The sequence below is a fragment of the Lycium ferocissimum genome, chromosome 2 (assembly GCF_029784015.1).
Source record: "Lycium ferocissimum isolate CSIRO_LF1 chromosome 2, AGI_CSIRO_Lferr_CH_V1, whole genome shotgun sequence".
NCBI lineage: Eukaryota > Viridiplantae > Streptophyta > Magnoliopsida > Solanales > Solanaceae > Lycium > Lycium ferocissimum.
The window spans coordinates 58,030,261-58,044,574 of NC_081343.1; the positions used below are offsets into that span (position 1 = coordinate 58,030,261).

Below are 14,314 nucleotides of genomic sequence, written 5' to 3' on the forward strand. Positions count from 1 at the left end.
TGCACTCCACTTGGTCTGGAGCTGCAGTCCCTTTGGTGGTATGCTATTTTGACATATATATATAAACCCGTCAACCGGTTTGAACCGGATAGGACCGGTAACCGGTTAACAAACCGGCAGGTTTTCGGTTAAAAAATCAAAATCGGGCACCGGTTCCGGTTTACCGGTTAAAAACCCGAAATCGAAACCGGTCCGGTTCAAACACGTCCAAAACCCTTTTTTTTTGTCTTTTGTATAGTATATATATATTATAGTATTTATTAGTATATTGTAGGTATATTTACATATGTTATATAAGTTTATAAGTAAAGTTTATATATTCTTGACTAACGAAGCTAACGGCAAGTCGGCAATATAGTATATACATTATATATATATATATATATATATATATATATATATATATATATATATATATATATATATATATATATATATATATTAATTTATATGCTTAAGTTATACTACATATACCAAAAATATAGTGAGAATATACTTATATATATCAATATACTTATATTATATAACTTATATATATATATATAAATATATATGTTTAAGTTATATGTATGATATGTTTAAGTTATATGTATACTATATATACTTTTAACTTATATATTATAACTTAAGTTATTTATAGCTTAATTTTTTTCTAAGTTTATAAATTCGTATATATATACACACACACATATATATATTTAAGTTATATGTATACTATATATTACAAGTATTTTCTTAGTATATTTTAGTTATTTTTCAAGTATATAACTTTCTAGTTTTTAATTTAAGTAGATGTATATTATAAGTATATTCTTAGTATATTTTAGATATATTCCTAACTTAATATAAGTAAAAATATGAACACAAGTAAATAGAAAAAAGCTCAATGAGCCATATATTTTATTCATTCTTGGATAACATTTATTTGCAAGTTGTAGTTTTTTTTAACTTGCAAATAATACATGAGTTGCAAAGAAATAGTAGAATAATAAAATCACCAATTCTTAATCATTTGGTTAATTTCCCGTATATCGTATTCGGCCATGGAGATATCTTCAAAGTTTTTCATTTGGTCTGGTCCACTTACTATCAAATCTTCAATCTCTTCCTCTTCGCCTTTCTCCGCTTCTAAGTTTTGGTTGCGTCGCTCCGATCTAATCCAATCGCGAATGCACACTAGCACTTGCAAGCTAAAGCCGGATAATAAGTGTCAATGATCTCCAATTTGTTGTCTTCCTTGGCTAAATGCACTCTCCGAAGCCACGGTTGATAATTGAACCGTAAGGATATCTCGAGCCATTCTTGAGAGTATCGGATGACTTACCTTGTATTTCTTCCATCATGCTAAGACGTCCAACTCATCTAGTTCCTTGATATCCACATTTGGCTGCATCAAATAAAAGTTATATTCATCAAAGTTTGCACTACAAGAAGGAGTTGGCTGTGAATGTAAAACTTTTAAATGCGACAAATCCGACAAGCCCTTTTTGCTACTTTGAGAAGTAGTAGGGTGTGGAGCAACGGGTGTAGCATGTTCTTCCAAATTAGAATAATGAGTAAAAGTTTTTCTAAACTCGTCATCAATAGCGAGTTCGGCTTCAGCTAAAGATGGTTGAACTCCCTCTTCAATTTCTAAAAATGTATAAATTTGACCAACTAATGCTTTAGTATAAGACACTTTTAAACAAGGAGTTAAAAGAGAACCCAATATAAATAAAGTTGGGATGGGAAAAAAATACTTCTTAAATTTAATTATCATATCAAAAATAGCCGCTTGATAATCGGGTTTATATTTATACTCTTGTAAAACTCTAGCTATTTCCGCTAAGTAGGCTAAAATTCCGGTTACCGTGGGATAGAATTGTTTAGAAAAAGCAAGAGTTGCATTATAAAAAATTTCTAAGAGTTCAACACATTCCTTAACATCTTCCCAATGCGTAAAATTTAACCAATCATCACTATTAATATTATATTTGTTGTGAACTTGTTGTATGGGAATCCTATACTCATATGCTTATTGTAGCATAATATAAGTGTAGTTCCACCTAGTCTCAATTTCTACTTGAATTTTCCTAGGTCTAAGGTTATTTTCCACACAAGCATTCTTAAAATCTCTAAGTCTTCCCCGATTAGCATTACAAAAAAGAAACGCAACCGCATCTCTAACTTTTTTAATAGAATCATCAAAACACATAAGACTATCTTTAATAATTAAGTTTAAAATGTGACAACTACATCTCACATGAAAAATATTTTTTAGTGGAGGGTTTAATTCTCTTTTTAAAAGACCAATCGCCTTTGTATTATTAGCATTATCTAAAGCAATACAAAGTGTTTTTCTATAAATGTTAAAAAATCTCATAATAGTAGACATTGAATCCGCTAAATATTTTCCATCGTGACGACCTTTTCCTTCATCATATAAAAAAGCTATAATTCTTTTTTGCATAACCCAATTGTCATCAACCCAATGACATGTAATAAGCAAAAAAATCTAACTTGTTAAGACTAAGACCCAAATCAGCGGTAAGAGAAACATTACAATTTAAAGAATTAAATACATGGCGCAAATAAAATCTATATTTTTTTATACAAATCTATAACATCCGCTCTACAAGTACTTCTAGGAATACCCTCAAATAACGGATTATAACAACGTTGAATGTTAGTAACAAACCCTAAACCCGAAGGAAAGGAAAATGGTAAACAATCATAAGCTACCATTTTAGCTTTTTCTACACTCTTTTTTTTCTTGTCATACTTAAAATTTTTACCGGTTCGTGGGTCTATCGTCATTTGAATACCCCCCACATTTGAACCCGTTTGCTCCCCCCAAACATCCATATGTTTCTTTCTCATATGACCATTTAGTGTACCCATTTCACCATCCTTACTAGTTTCTTACCTAAAAGTAAATACTTGTCCACATAGGGTACATTTAGTCGTTTTGGCTTTCCCTATCCTTAGTCATAAATTTTCAAATTTTAGCGGTTGGCTTACGAGTTCTAGGCGGTTTGTCTTGTGTATGTGATTGTGCAGGACATGTATCTACTATGGGATTTTCGGGGGCTTGTGTTTCATCATCATCATCATCATCATCATCAATTTCATTAAAAGTGTTAGTATAATGTTGTTGCATTGCCTCATGACCACCAACATCAATACCTAAATTAGGTGTTTCTTCCACAAATGTTTCCTCATTAAGCCCACCCCTAATAATACCACTACTACCGACACCACGTCTAAATCTCTTCGCCATTATTAAATAGAATTAATTTAAATCACAAGAAAATAAATTGCAACAAATTAAATTGCGTAAATTAAATTGCCAAAAATAAAGATAGAGTTGGAACGAAGGTACCAAATTGCCGAACTAATTTCCAACAAAGTGAAGGCGGCTAGAATTGTAAATCCACCAAAGCTACTTTGGATTGTTGCAAAATCACTAACTCCACCAACAATATTATAATTGCAAAATTAATAATTGAAATTATAATAAGACTTTATAATATTTATTTAAGAGAAATTTAAAGTGGCTAATTGTTGCAAAGTAACTATAACTGAGAGATTGAGATTTGAGAGAAAGAGAAGAGTGAATTGGTGTGGATTAAAATGAAAATGGAGAGGGATTTATATAGGGGTGGGGGATGGGTTAAAGTGTTAAAAAAAAGTTTGGGGGATTGGGGGGGGGGGGGGGGGGGGGAGGGGATGGGTTTGGGACCGTTTGGCAACGGCCATTTTTGCAAATGGACCATTGCCCGACGGTCCAACAGAGCAGCCCAACGGCTCTATTTAAAAAAAAAAATTAATTCCATCGGTTTTACTGGTTTAACCGGTCTGGTTCCGGTTTTACCGGTCTAACCGATTTCGATTTCAAAAAAATCGAAACCGGACCCCCGATATGTAATAAACGGTTAACCGGAACCGGTTAATCGGTTCAACCGGTTCCGGTTTCGATTTTACCGGTCCGGTTACCGGTTTGAACCGATAAGACCGGACCGGTTGACGGGTTTATGTATATGTAGGTGTGATGGGCCTTGTCCTGTCCTTTCTGCAGCTCGTGTTCCCTAGAGGTCTGTAGACAGTTGTATGTAGTTGGGATATTATGTAGCCATGTTAGCTCTCAGTTTTGTTATTCAGCTTACATAGCAGCCTCGTCGGCTTGCTGAGTTGTGTATATATATTTGTTTGGGTGTGTGTGTGCCCAGTTCAGATGAGATAGACAGCATTTGTTTATATATATCCAGATTACGTCCTCACCGGCCGGTTGATATTGTCAGTGTGCAGGTAGGCCTTAGCAGAAATTCAAATTTAGAGTGGTTCGCTCGGGGCCTAGTTTGGCACCGAGTGCGGGTCACACCGCTCCAAATTTAGGGCATGACATATAGCTATGATGATGATTCCATAACAGGAGCGCTCTACTTACTTCGAAGCTGCAGTCCCGTGGTATTACTCTTTTATGTACTTATTCGGGCACGATGGTCGTCTTGTTCGGTCTTTATGATTTTTGGTACTCTATGCAGAGGCTCGTAGACAGATGTGTATAGCTAGACGTCTCATAACATTACCAGTTCATATCTTGTATATCACTTTTTGTAGCCTTGTTGGCTTGTATATAGATCTATAGGGCAGAGTTGATAATAACCATGTAGATGAGCTATTATTTGAGAATTCACGCCCGTACAGATTATGATAACTGTGAGTTAGATATGTGGTCTACCGAGATACGATTAAAAGAAGCATGCTAGATAGTGCTCGGTAGGTTAGCTCCAGGTACCCGTCATGGCCTTTTGGTTGGGTCGTGACAATAGGCATGTCAATCAAAGAATTCCCAAAAAGCTTGCAGTCTGATTTTTCCAAACTTTTGTTCTGTCAACCCTATCAATTCCAGCAATATTGCCCTTTCTGAGTTGTATCTGGAAGGGGTCTCTGAACCATACATGACTGCACATCTGGATCTCCATAATTCCCACATGATTAGAATTGGAATCATCTTCACCATGAATGTTGTCACTATATTCCATGTTTTGTGACTCCACCACTGAAGCAACATTTGTCTAAGCTGCAAACCCCTTATTTGAACTCCAAATATACCAGCAAATCTGTCCCATATGCTTTTTCCAAAGTTCCCACTACAAAACAAGTGTTCATTGGTCTCAAGCTCTAAAGAGGAGGTAAGCACCAATGGCATTTAGCTTCTAGGTTTCTACCAAACTTGGACACTTTAGTATCTGTTGGTAGCCTATCATTTAGTGCCCTCCATGTCACAAATGCTTTCTTAAATGGTGCCATTCTCTGCCAGACTTTTGTTCCTATTGGTGAAGCCTCTCTTTTCTGTGTCAACTGTTGCCATGCTAATGCAACTGAGAAAGAATCAGTGCTGGTTGCTATCCATATTACTTTATCTTGCACCCAATGTGACACTACTAGCTGTTGCTGGTGCAGTATGCTTTCCACTTCTGCTGGTAATTCCACATCACCTAATACTTGCCATATCCCACCTTCTATTACCTCTCTCAGTCTGATATCAACTATGTGAACTTCTTCTTCCATCATTTTGAATAAAGCTCTTTGTCTTGACCAATTGTCATACCAAAATGATAACTGTCCTTCTCCTAGTATCCATATTATATTCTCTTCCACCTCTTCTCTGATTTTGCACAGTTCCTTCCAACATAATGATTGACCCTTCCTCCATTTTACTGCTACTGGGTGAGTGTCTTGAAAGTATTTTGCTTTCATGAAATCTCCCCAGAGTGAGCCTCCAGTTCTCAAATTCCACCATATTTTCTTGTGAAAGCTTTGCATACATCCCTGAGACTTCTGAATTAAGCTCCACCCTACTTATATGGATAACATAATGAATTCCATGCTACCCAATGGTGTCTTTCATTACCATCTGAAGCTCTCCAGAAAAAAAACCTGAAGGATCTTTTCTAAGTGAGTAAAGACTCCTTTTGGTGGATTAATGGTTGATAACGGGTGAGTGGGCATAGCCAGCCGCACATGTCTGATTAGAATAGCTTTCCCTCCTGGTGACAATAACTTATTTCCTCTAGTTCTATTAGTAACATTATTGACAATGTCTGAATACAATGACAGCTTCTGCCTACCCACTATCAATGGACAACCCAAATATTTTACAGGAAAACTTTTATATTGTATTCCTGTATACCTGGATATTCTGTGCTTCATCCAAACTGGAACCCCTGATGCAACCATAAAGTAACTCTTAGCTTTATTTATCTTTTGCCCAGATGTTGCTTCATATGTGGCTAAAGTCTTCATGATCAACCTGATGCTCTTCTTGTGCCCACTCATGAATATGATCATATCATCTGCAAAGGCAAGATGATTGATTTGTGGTCCATGGTCTGCCATATAGAAGCCCTTATAGCCCCTTCTGCGCTGCAGTTTATTAAGCATAATTGACAACAGTTTTGCACTGAGCGCAAAGAGGGATGGGGAGATTGGTTCTCCCTGTCCCAACCCATTTTTAGCCTTGAAAAATCCATATCTCTGACCATGCACTATCAATGAGTACCAGCTGTTGGATATGTGTCTATGAATTAGAGTTATCCAACCTTCTGAGAACCCCAACCTTCTCATTAGTTCATACCAATCTGGACTTAGTTGGTGCCTAGACACCGATTTTGGGAAACCAAAAAAAAAAAGGGGGAAAGGTCAAGGTCAAAACTTACCAATTTTGACTGGTAATGTAATCAACTTGAGATAATTAACCCGAGACCGAAGGAATAAATTTCGTTTGTTCTCTTCTTTCATGTTGTTTTTACTTTCTATTCCCTTCCCAATTTACAATTGTGCAAAATCAAAGTCTTTTTGACAATTGACCTTTGACTGGAAAAAGAACCGAACTTTTGACGATTAAAACAGTTTTATCCTCTAAATAAATAATTAATGTTAGACAGAGATAGAATGATAGATGGCAGTTTGATGACTTTGTTGTTTCCAAATCGTTTTTAGTCTCTCAGCAAAATTGGACGTATTTCTTTTTTAAGAAAATTTGTATCACACGCCATAAAAGCCTCATGTATTATGTAGGAAAAAGATAAGATCAAAGCAGAAAGAAGAAAACAAATTCTTAATAATAACCTTCGTTGAATAAGAAAAATAATGATAATTGATACACAAAGCCGACGGCACAACTCTCAATTGATGCAGTGTGATAATAAAAATTCCTTTACTCAAACTTCCTCGGTCCCAATTTATGTGGCACAATCTAAATTTCAAGAATCAGCCGTGTTTTTCTTTAAGCAAGCTTTTTTATATGTATTTTAAATATTTTAAATTGTTAATTATAGTGATTTACAGTACTTTTTACGTAATTTTCAGATATATATACTTATTTCAAAAAACTTAAAGTTTTACATGTCCAAATTCACAGTCAAAGTTTAGATATTTAAATCTCAAAATTTCAACTGTACCACATAAATTGGAATAGATGGAGTACTTAGAGGTTTTAATTCGAGGCTTGAAAATAAAAAATAAAAAATCAACAAAAAACACTTTAACCCCTTTAATGGACCTATTCATTAGAAATCTAGATTAATTAGGACAAAATCAAATATCAAATAATTAAACTGATTTTAAAAAATAAAAAACAAATGGCCCGCAGTTGCTTATTCCACACCCAACCTAGTGGACCCAACGCTAAAACATTCTTAGCGAAAAAACTAATCAGCACTAACAGAAATGAGTCATATATTTTGATTGATTAACAACTCAATTCAAGAGATACAGACACCCAAACACCTCATCGACTTAAAATAAGTCTCTTTCTGTCCACACAACACCACACATGATCTGACTTCCCCGAAAACCCCTCAAATATTCCTTCAATTTTCCCATCATTATTTAAAATTATAACAAAAAAACAAAAAACAAAAAACTAAAAAACAAACCTTTCAAGAAATATTTTAAGACGAAACTCCTATATATATGTGTCTTTGTATACATCCATGTTGTGTGTCTAACTGTCTGTGTGTTGGAACTTAGGAGCTCTAAAAGAAACAAGAGGAATTAGCAGTTCAACAAGAAGGAAGGTAAAAGAAGAAAAAGAGTTTTTTCCTTTTCTTTTTGAAGTGTGAATTTGGTAAGCTAGTTATTTTCAAACCGATAATATAAGTAGCAGTTGAAGAAAAAACAAAAAAAGGAGTCTTGCAAATAAAGCTTCTGTCATTTCTCACCTATATACACTTGCCAAAGAGTTATTTATTCATACAGAGAAAAGTTGACTTGGAATCAGGACCTGTTCTCTGTTTGTTTTTGTTGTCAAATATATCAGGTAATAAACTGTGATTTCTTAATTGTGTACGCTAGCAGGCGAAAACCTCCAAACACTACCTAATCACACCTTCTTCCTCCATCTTCAGCAACAATTGTGGATTATACCAAAATGGTGAGTCTTGTTTTCAGTTTCAAAGTTGTTTTTATTTTCTCTGAATACTGTTTTATTAAGGAATAATATTTTTCGTTCTTTTTTTTTCTTATGTTTTTTGTATGTATATGTTCTGTAAATTCACTTTTAAGTTTTGGAGATGAATTTGCAGGAGAATATGGGTGCTGAGAAACAAAGGTTATTTGGAGAATTTGAAGAAAAGAGTGTTCAGGGAATTTGTGTATCTGATCATATAAATGGACTGCAGTACACAAGCACAAAATCAGATAGCTTTGTTGTGGACATGGAACGTTTTTCTCATATCATAGAGAAAGATATAAATGCCAATTCAAGAATTACTGTATGTTCCCCTTTCTTTTTATCTCTTTTTCCTCTGTGTTTTTTAATACTCTGTTTCTCCTGAAAATTTTGACCCCTGGACAAGTTCTTTCATAGTTCAATTAATTAATTATCAATCAATTTCACAATTGATTCAAGTTTATCCTAATCCGGACACCTTTGTTGAAGTGAGAACAGAACTCAGTATTGGGCAATTTTCGTTTACTAGGACTAAGTCATATATTTAATTTATTTTTATAAAAAGATGTACAAGATGAAGAAAAAGATGAAAAATTTGACTTTGGACAATACTGAAAAAAGTTATAGTATAGTAATATGATATTGCAAAATCCGGGAGAATATTGTTTTATGTTACTTACAATATAATTTTGATTGAAAAAAGTTGCAGAGAAACCTTTCAAGAAAAGGATCATTCCGAAGCGGCGATAGGAAAACAAATTCAAATGCTGCCAACGAGAAAGACACTAACTTCACGGCAAGTTCCTCTAGAGGTAATATTTTTCTTTTGCCTATTTATTAATTTAATATTTATCATTTATTTGAATAATAATATATAAAAACAAAGAGGTGTTAGAAACAAAAGCCAATCATCAAATTTGTATTTGTCTTACATGCATTTCTGTCACTGAAGTATTTAATGGTCAAAACTGAAACAAAATGACTACATGACCCCCTTCGAAAAGTAAACTTCCAAATTAAAAGGAATCGGATTCTTCTATACATTTATTACTCCTTGTACTAGTTTTGGTCGTTTTTTTCTACATCAATGTTTTACACCGTTCGTTTCAATTTATGTGGTCGTTATTTTTTTTCGAACTGAATTATTTTTCTTTGAGTCGAGAATTTATTGGAAACAATCTCTTTACCTTTAAGGTAGGAGTAAAGATCCTATACTGCTCAGAAATCAAAAAGCACACTTTGTGAGATAACTGGGTAAGTTGTTATTGCTATCGTTTCAATTTATGTGATCGTGTTTTAACTGAGCACATAGTTTAAGAAAGAAATAAATACTTTTGAATTGAAATTGCAGTTTAAAGCAAGTCATAGATTTTTGTATGACTATAAATTATCTCATTAAGAATAATGAAAAGTATAAATTTAATTTGTTTAACATGATATTTTCCCGAAACTTACTAAAAATGAAAGTATGACACACAAATTGAGGAAAAATATCTTTTATTCTCAATAGTAATTTTAAATTTTGTATATTTATGGTCTAGCAAGAGTTCAGCAATCACAGTCTACCGACTACCCCAAGGATTAAAAAATATCTATAGCACTTAAAACAAAATGTCAACTTGATCAGCCATATTTGGCTTCACATGAAACATATCACGTACTGCTCAATGCAATCTCATTGTCAAACATTCGGGGCTAAGTCAGACATCTCTATAACAGCACCCACATATAACAGCACCTTTCTATAACAGTCAAGTTTTTTCGGAACCGATTTTTTATGTTATATTTTACTTCTCTATAACAGCATTTCACCTATAACAGCAACAGCTAACTTTATAACGATCTAACTCTTTGTAAAATTACTCCTCATATAACAGCTATCTTCTTTTTTTTTGGTAATATAATAATTAACCATCTTTATAAAAATAGAATATCTATGATTACCAGTAATAAGTGTATAGATTTTGACCAAATATTTGATCATTTAATACACTATTTATGACAAAAAAATATTATATGAATATATATATTTTAATTTTTAAACAATTTTCCTTCGTTGTACAAAGTTTGATTAAGCTTAGAATTTGACTATATATTTTCATTATTAAACAATTTCCCTTCGTTGTATAAAGTTTGATTAAGCTTAAAATTTGACAATTAAAAATGAAAATTTGATTTGTATGCATCTTTTTTGCCTATAACAGCGAAGTATTATTTAAATGTGCGACGTAGCTATAACACATAGTAACAAAATAATATATTCTCACTCCCAAAGAAGATCTTTTTGTTTTTCCTTTTTTTTTTTTTTTTTTTTTTTTTAATGCCTTCAGAAACCAAAAGTTCATCCCCAGAAGCCACTCCCAAAGAAGATCAATGTGGGGAAATCTGCTCTGTTTTTTTTTTTTTTTTTTACATAGCATCATTACAAGATGGTACACACTTTGTTTTTACAAGTATTTGGTACATTAGCTAGCTGCCTATGTTGTTTCCTTTGGTAATTATAATTAATCAAATGAGAAATTATGAGACAAGTCAACCTATCCTTCTTTTCCTAAATCAAAGACGTGCTAATTACCTAGGCCATTATTTCGTAACAAAAACATACTTTTTTTTATGTACAATAAGATGTAAGTCAGGTTTAAAGTGGATTCAGAATAAATACAATTCATTATGTATATTATGTATGTAGAGTTCAAGTCAAAAGCAGCAAGAAGAGGTTTAGATCTATCCTAGTGTGAGTATTGCCAAGATTTTATTGCTGAGATTGAAAAGATGAATTTGTTTACTTAATGCAATGGGTCTAAATGAAAATCATATGGTGCAAGCTGTATATACCACGAACGACAAAAATACAAAAGATTGCATATAAGAACGAATGTGACGGACAATTAGCCTATGGCGTCAACATTTCTTCTGAAAAATTAGGTTTATGCTAGCTTTAATTAATCCTGTTGTAGATATAATAATATAAAAGCACAGAGTGTCATTCCTTTTTGTTTGCATTCATATAAATAAGGGTCGCACATGCATCAGAAATCATTGAGTGATAAAGAACGAAGCCAACACATAATTATGGGTCTATATTCTGAATGTTATTTTTAAAATGGAAAAAAATATGCAGCTTCATTGCTAGGAGGAGGTAGCACGCCAGAAAAGGCCATGGCATTGACTAGTATTGTGGGGGCTAGTGATAATTCCATATCTAGCCCACTAACACATAATCAGATCACTATAGTGGCCGGCCATGGCGGCGCCACCACTACCGAAAGCAAAGTTGGTGGCAGGAGGTTCAGTTTCCGACGATCTTCTTCCTCTTCTAATTGGACCATTGATCCTAGGAGGATCCTTCTCTTCTTTGCTACCTTGTAAGTTTCTCTATGTAATTTTATTACTGAGTTCTATGCGCAATCAAGTCATTTATTAGATAATTACAAGTAAACTTTGATAAGCATTAAGCCGTAATCTGGTAAAAATTGGTAACTAAATAATTTAGAAATAATTTAATTTTAAACTTCTCATTTTATCCTTAATGAGATTTCATACTTTAACACAAATATGTAAAGTTTGTTTCGTCCTATACGTTTCATTAAGTTGATTTCACAGTTTTAGATTTAAAACCAAAACCAAATCGAAAATTAGCAAACCGAATAAAAAATCGACATTTGGTTTGGTTTGATTTGGTTTGGTTTTAAATTTGAAAAACCAATAATATTTGGTTTGGTTATGGTTATAGTAAAAAATAGCAAGATAAATAACCGAACAAACGGAATTAATTATATACATAAAATTTATAATTATTTATGTATAATATTAACTATAAATAATTAAAGATGTTTATACCTTTAATTATTAATTTAATTTGGTCTACTTATTTTTAAAGACTATATGTAAAGAATATGTCACAATCCATCGTCAAAGCCAATACAATAAGTCGTGTACATAAAGTCAAAAGTAAAAATCCTACTAATTCTTTTCATTTTTATACATTCTTGTCGGCGTGTATTTAAAACGATATACGTGAAGTTCGCCGCTTGTGGGCGCATTGAGGAAAAACTCGTAAGGAAATTTGAAGAATGTAGAGAATATTTGAATTGTCGCGTTGTCATAAATTGAAAAACGGGAACAAACGATAATATTAAACGGTGACATTATTTATGAACAGTGTATGGTTTTAGACATTAAACAAGCCTAAATTGTTTTAATTTTATGATTTTATTCAATAATACAGGCTAAACCAGACCTGAAAGCCCTACGTTCTTGGTACTCCCATAAACTCACGTCTCTTAACGATATAATCACGAATGATGAAGGTTGTACAACTTGCTACCAACATGTTGAAATGCACTAATAAGTACTCCTAACTATCTGAGTTAAATTGTAGACTAACAATATTTTCTTGCTTAATTTATCTAATATGATAGTGCCCCGTGTTTGACAGGTCAAGTATGGGAACAATGTTATTGATCTATTTTACATTATCAATTGCCAAGCTCAATGGAGAAGACAATGTTCTTAATGAATGATAGAGACAATATTAAAAGCAGCGAAAAAGTGAATGGAAAGAACAAGGCACTAGTTCTGACTCAGAAGCCTGTATATTATAATGTAGAAGCAGAAGAGACACGAGCATAACTTGATTATGGGTTTTAACAGAGTTTAGTACAAACATCACAAGATGGTGGAACAAAGAAAAAGGTGTAAAGGGTGCGGTCAGAAAGAGCTAAAACTATATAAAGGAACTTCCATTAACAGAGGTTCAGACATAATATATCACTTTCATCAGGCTGCCTTTTGTTGTAAGACAGGAATAGAAACACACCATGACAAAGATTGGCAATATTCCATAGTAATGAGTGGCACATATCAGAAACAAATGCGTACCTTTTCTTTGTTAGTTTCTCTTTTTGTATCATTTTACGAGTTTAATGGAGAACCAGACGTTATTTGCTATCTTCCTAGCTTTCTTCGAATTTAAATTCTGTGTACTGTCGGTGTAAAACGTATTTATACAATCAGATTACTTAAGTGAATTATATATAAATTTCTATGATAAGCATTAACTGATAAGCTGATAAGGTTTTACTACATGATAGTATTAAAAAAAATTATGTTAGTGTATATAACTTAAAATCATCTTGTATAACGTCGTGTCTCCCACTCATGTTGGTTCTTTTTGCGGTTTTTCTTTAGTACTGTTGTCTGCAGCTTTAATACAGGGCACAGAAAGTATGACTTTGATGTCCACGACTGCAACTTCTAGCTCTGAAATAGTACTAGTAAAACATTCTCTTAGTGGAGCATGATGGCATGGGACACAATCTCTATATACCAATATTTAGAGAGAAATATTCCAACTAAAGCAGTCAGAAGAGCAGTGCACATTTATCTATTAAGCATACTGATTGGCAAACAGAACTTCTCTAAGAGCCCGTTTGGATTAATATAAGTTGGGCTTATAAGTACATTTCGAGAACTTTTTGGAGTGTTTAATTTAAGCCATTTAAAATCGTTGTCTTAAAATAAAATTTTCAAAAAAATAGTGGGCAATTTAATTTAGTTTTCTCTAAAAGCGGTTTATAAGGCTGAAAACAGCTTATAAGCCAAAAAAAATAAGTTGGGCTAAAACATTTTTTTCGGTATATAGGCTATAATAGGCACTATTTATATTAAATCAAGCGAGGTATACAGACATGTTTCTAGAGTAGCTTTATATACTATATATTTATATATTAAATCACAATTGTTTGAAGCAGAGTTCATTTAATTCTTACTTTTAATTTGAATATAACAGCAAGGAACTTGTACATTAGGATGTCTCAGCTATAATATCTGATGATTGAAAACAACAAATTTCACATTGGAACCACCAGGCAAATC

The 14,314-nt window shown here is 33.1% G+C and overlaps 2 protein-coding genes across 4 annotated transcripts; one reads left to right on the forward strand and one right to left on the reverse strand.

Moving 5' to 3' along the window:
• Positions 1-4,816: 4,816 nt before the first annotated feature.
• On the reverse strand, positions 4,817-6,609 carry LOC132047797 (uncharacterized). Its single transcript, XM_059438781.1, has 4 exons — positions 6,176-6,609; positions 5,923-6,061; positions 5,183-5,823; positions 4,817-5,132 (listed from the first exon to the last, which is right to left on the reverse strand). The coding sequence occupies exons 1-4, from the start codon at positions 6,607-6,609 to the stop codon at positions 4,817-4,819; spliced, it is 1,530 nt and encodes a 509-aa protein (XP_059294764.1).
• Positions 6,610-7,763: 1,154 nt separating this feature from the next.
• LOC132046298 (uncharacterized) lies at positions 7,764-13,387 on the forward strand. 3 transcript variants are annotated; one of them, XM_059436881.1, is made up of 6 exons: positions 7,764-8,063; positions 8,344-8,419; positions 8,571-8,759; positions 9,147-9,249; positions 11,559-11,802; positions 12,876-13,387. In XM_059436881.1, exons 2-6 carry the CDS (start codon positions 8,417-8,419, stop codon positions 12,958-12,960), a joined length of 624 nt encoding a protein of 207 aa, XP_059292864.1. In that variant the 5' UTR covers positions 7,764-8,063; positions 8,344-8,416; the 3' UTR covers positions 12,961-13,387. The 3 variants fall into 3 exon arrangements, with proteins under 3 accessions (XP_059292864.1, XP_059292863.1, XP_059292862.1); XM_059436880.1 differs by having other exon boundaries at positions 7,772-8,063; positions 8,341-8,419; positions 9,141-9,249; XM_059436879.1 differs by having other exon boundaries at positions 7,772-8,063; positions 9,141-9,249.
• Positions 13,388-14,314: the final 927 nt, after the last annotated feature.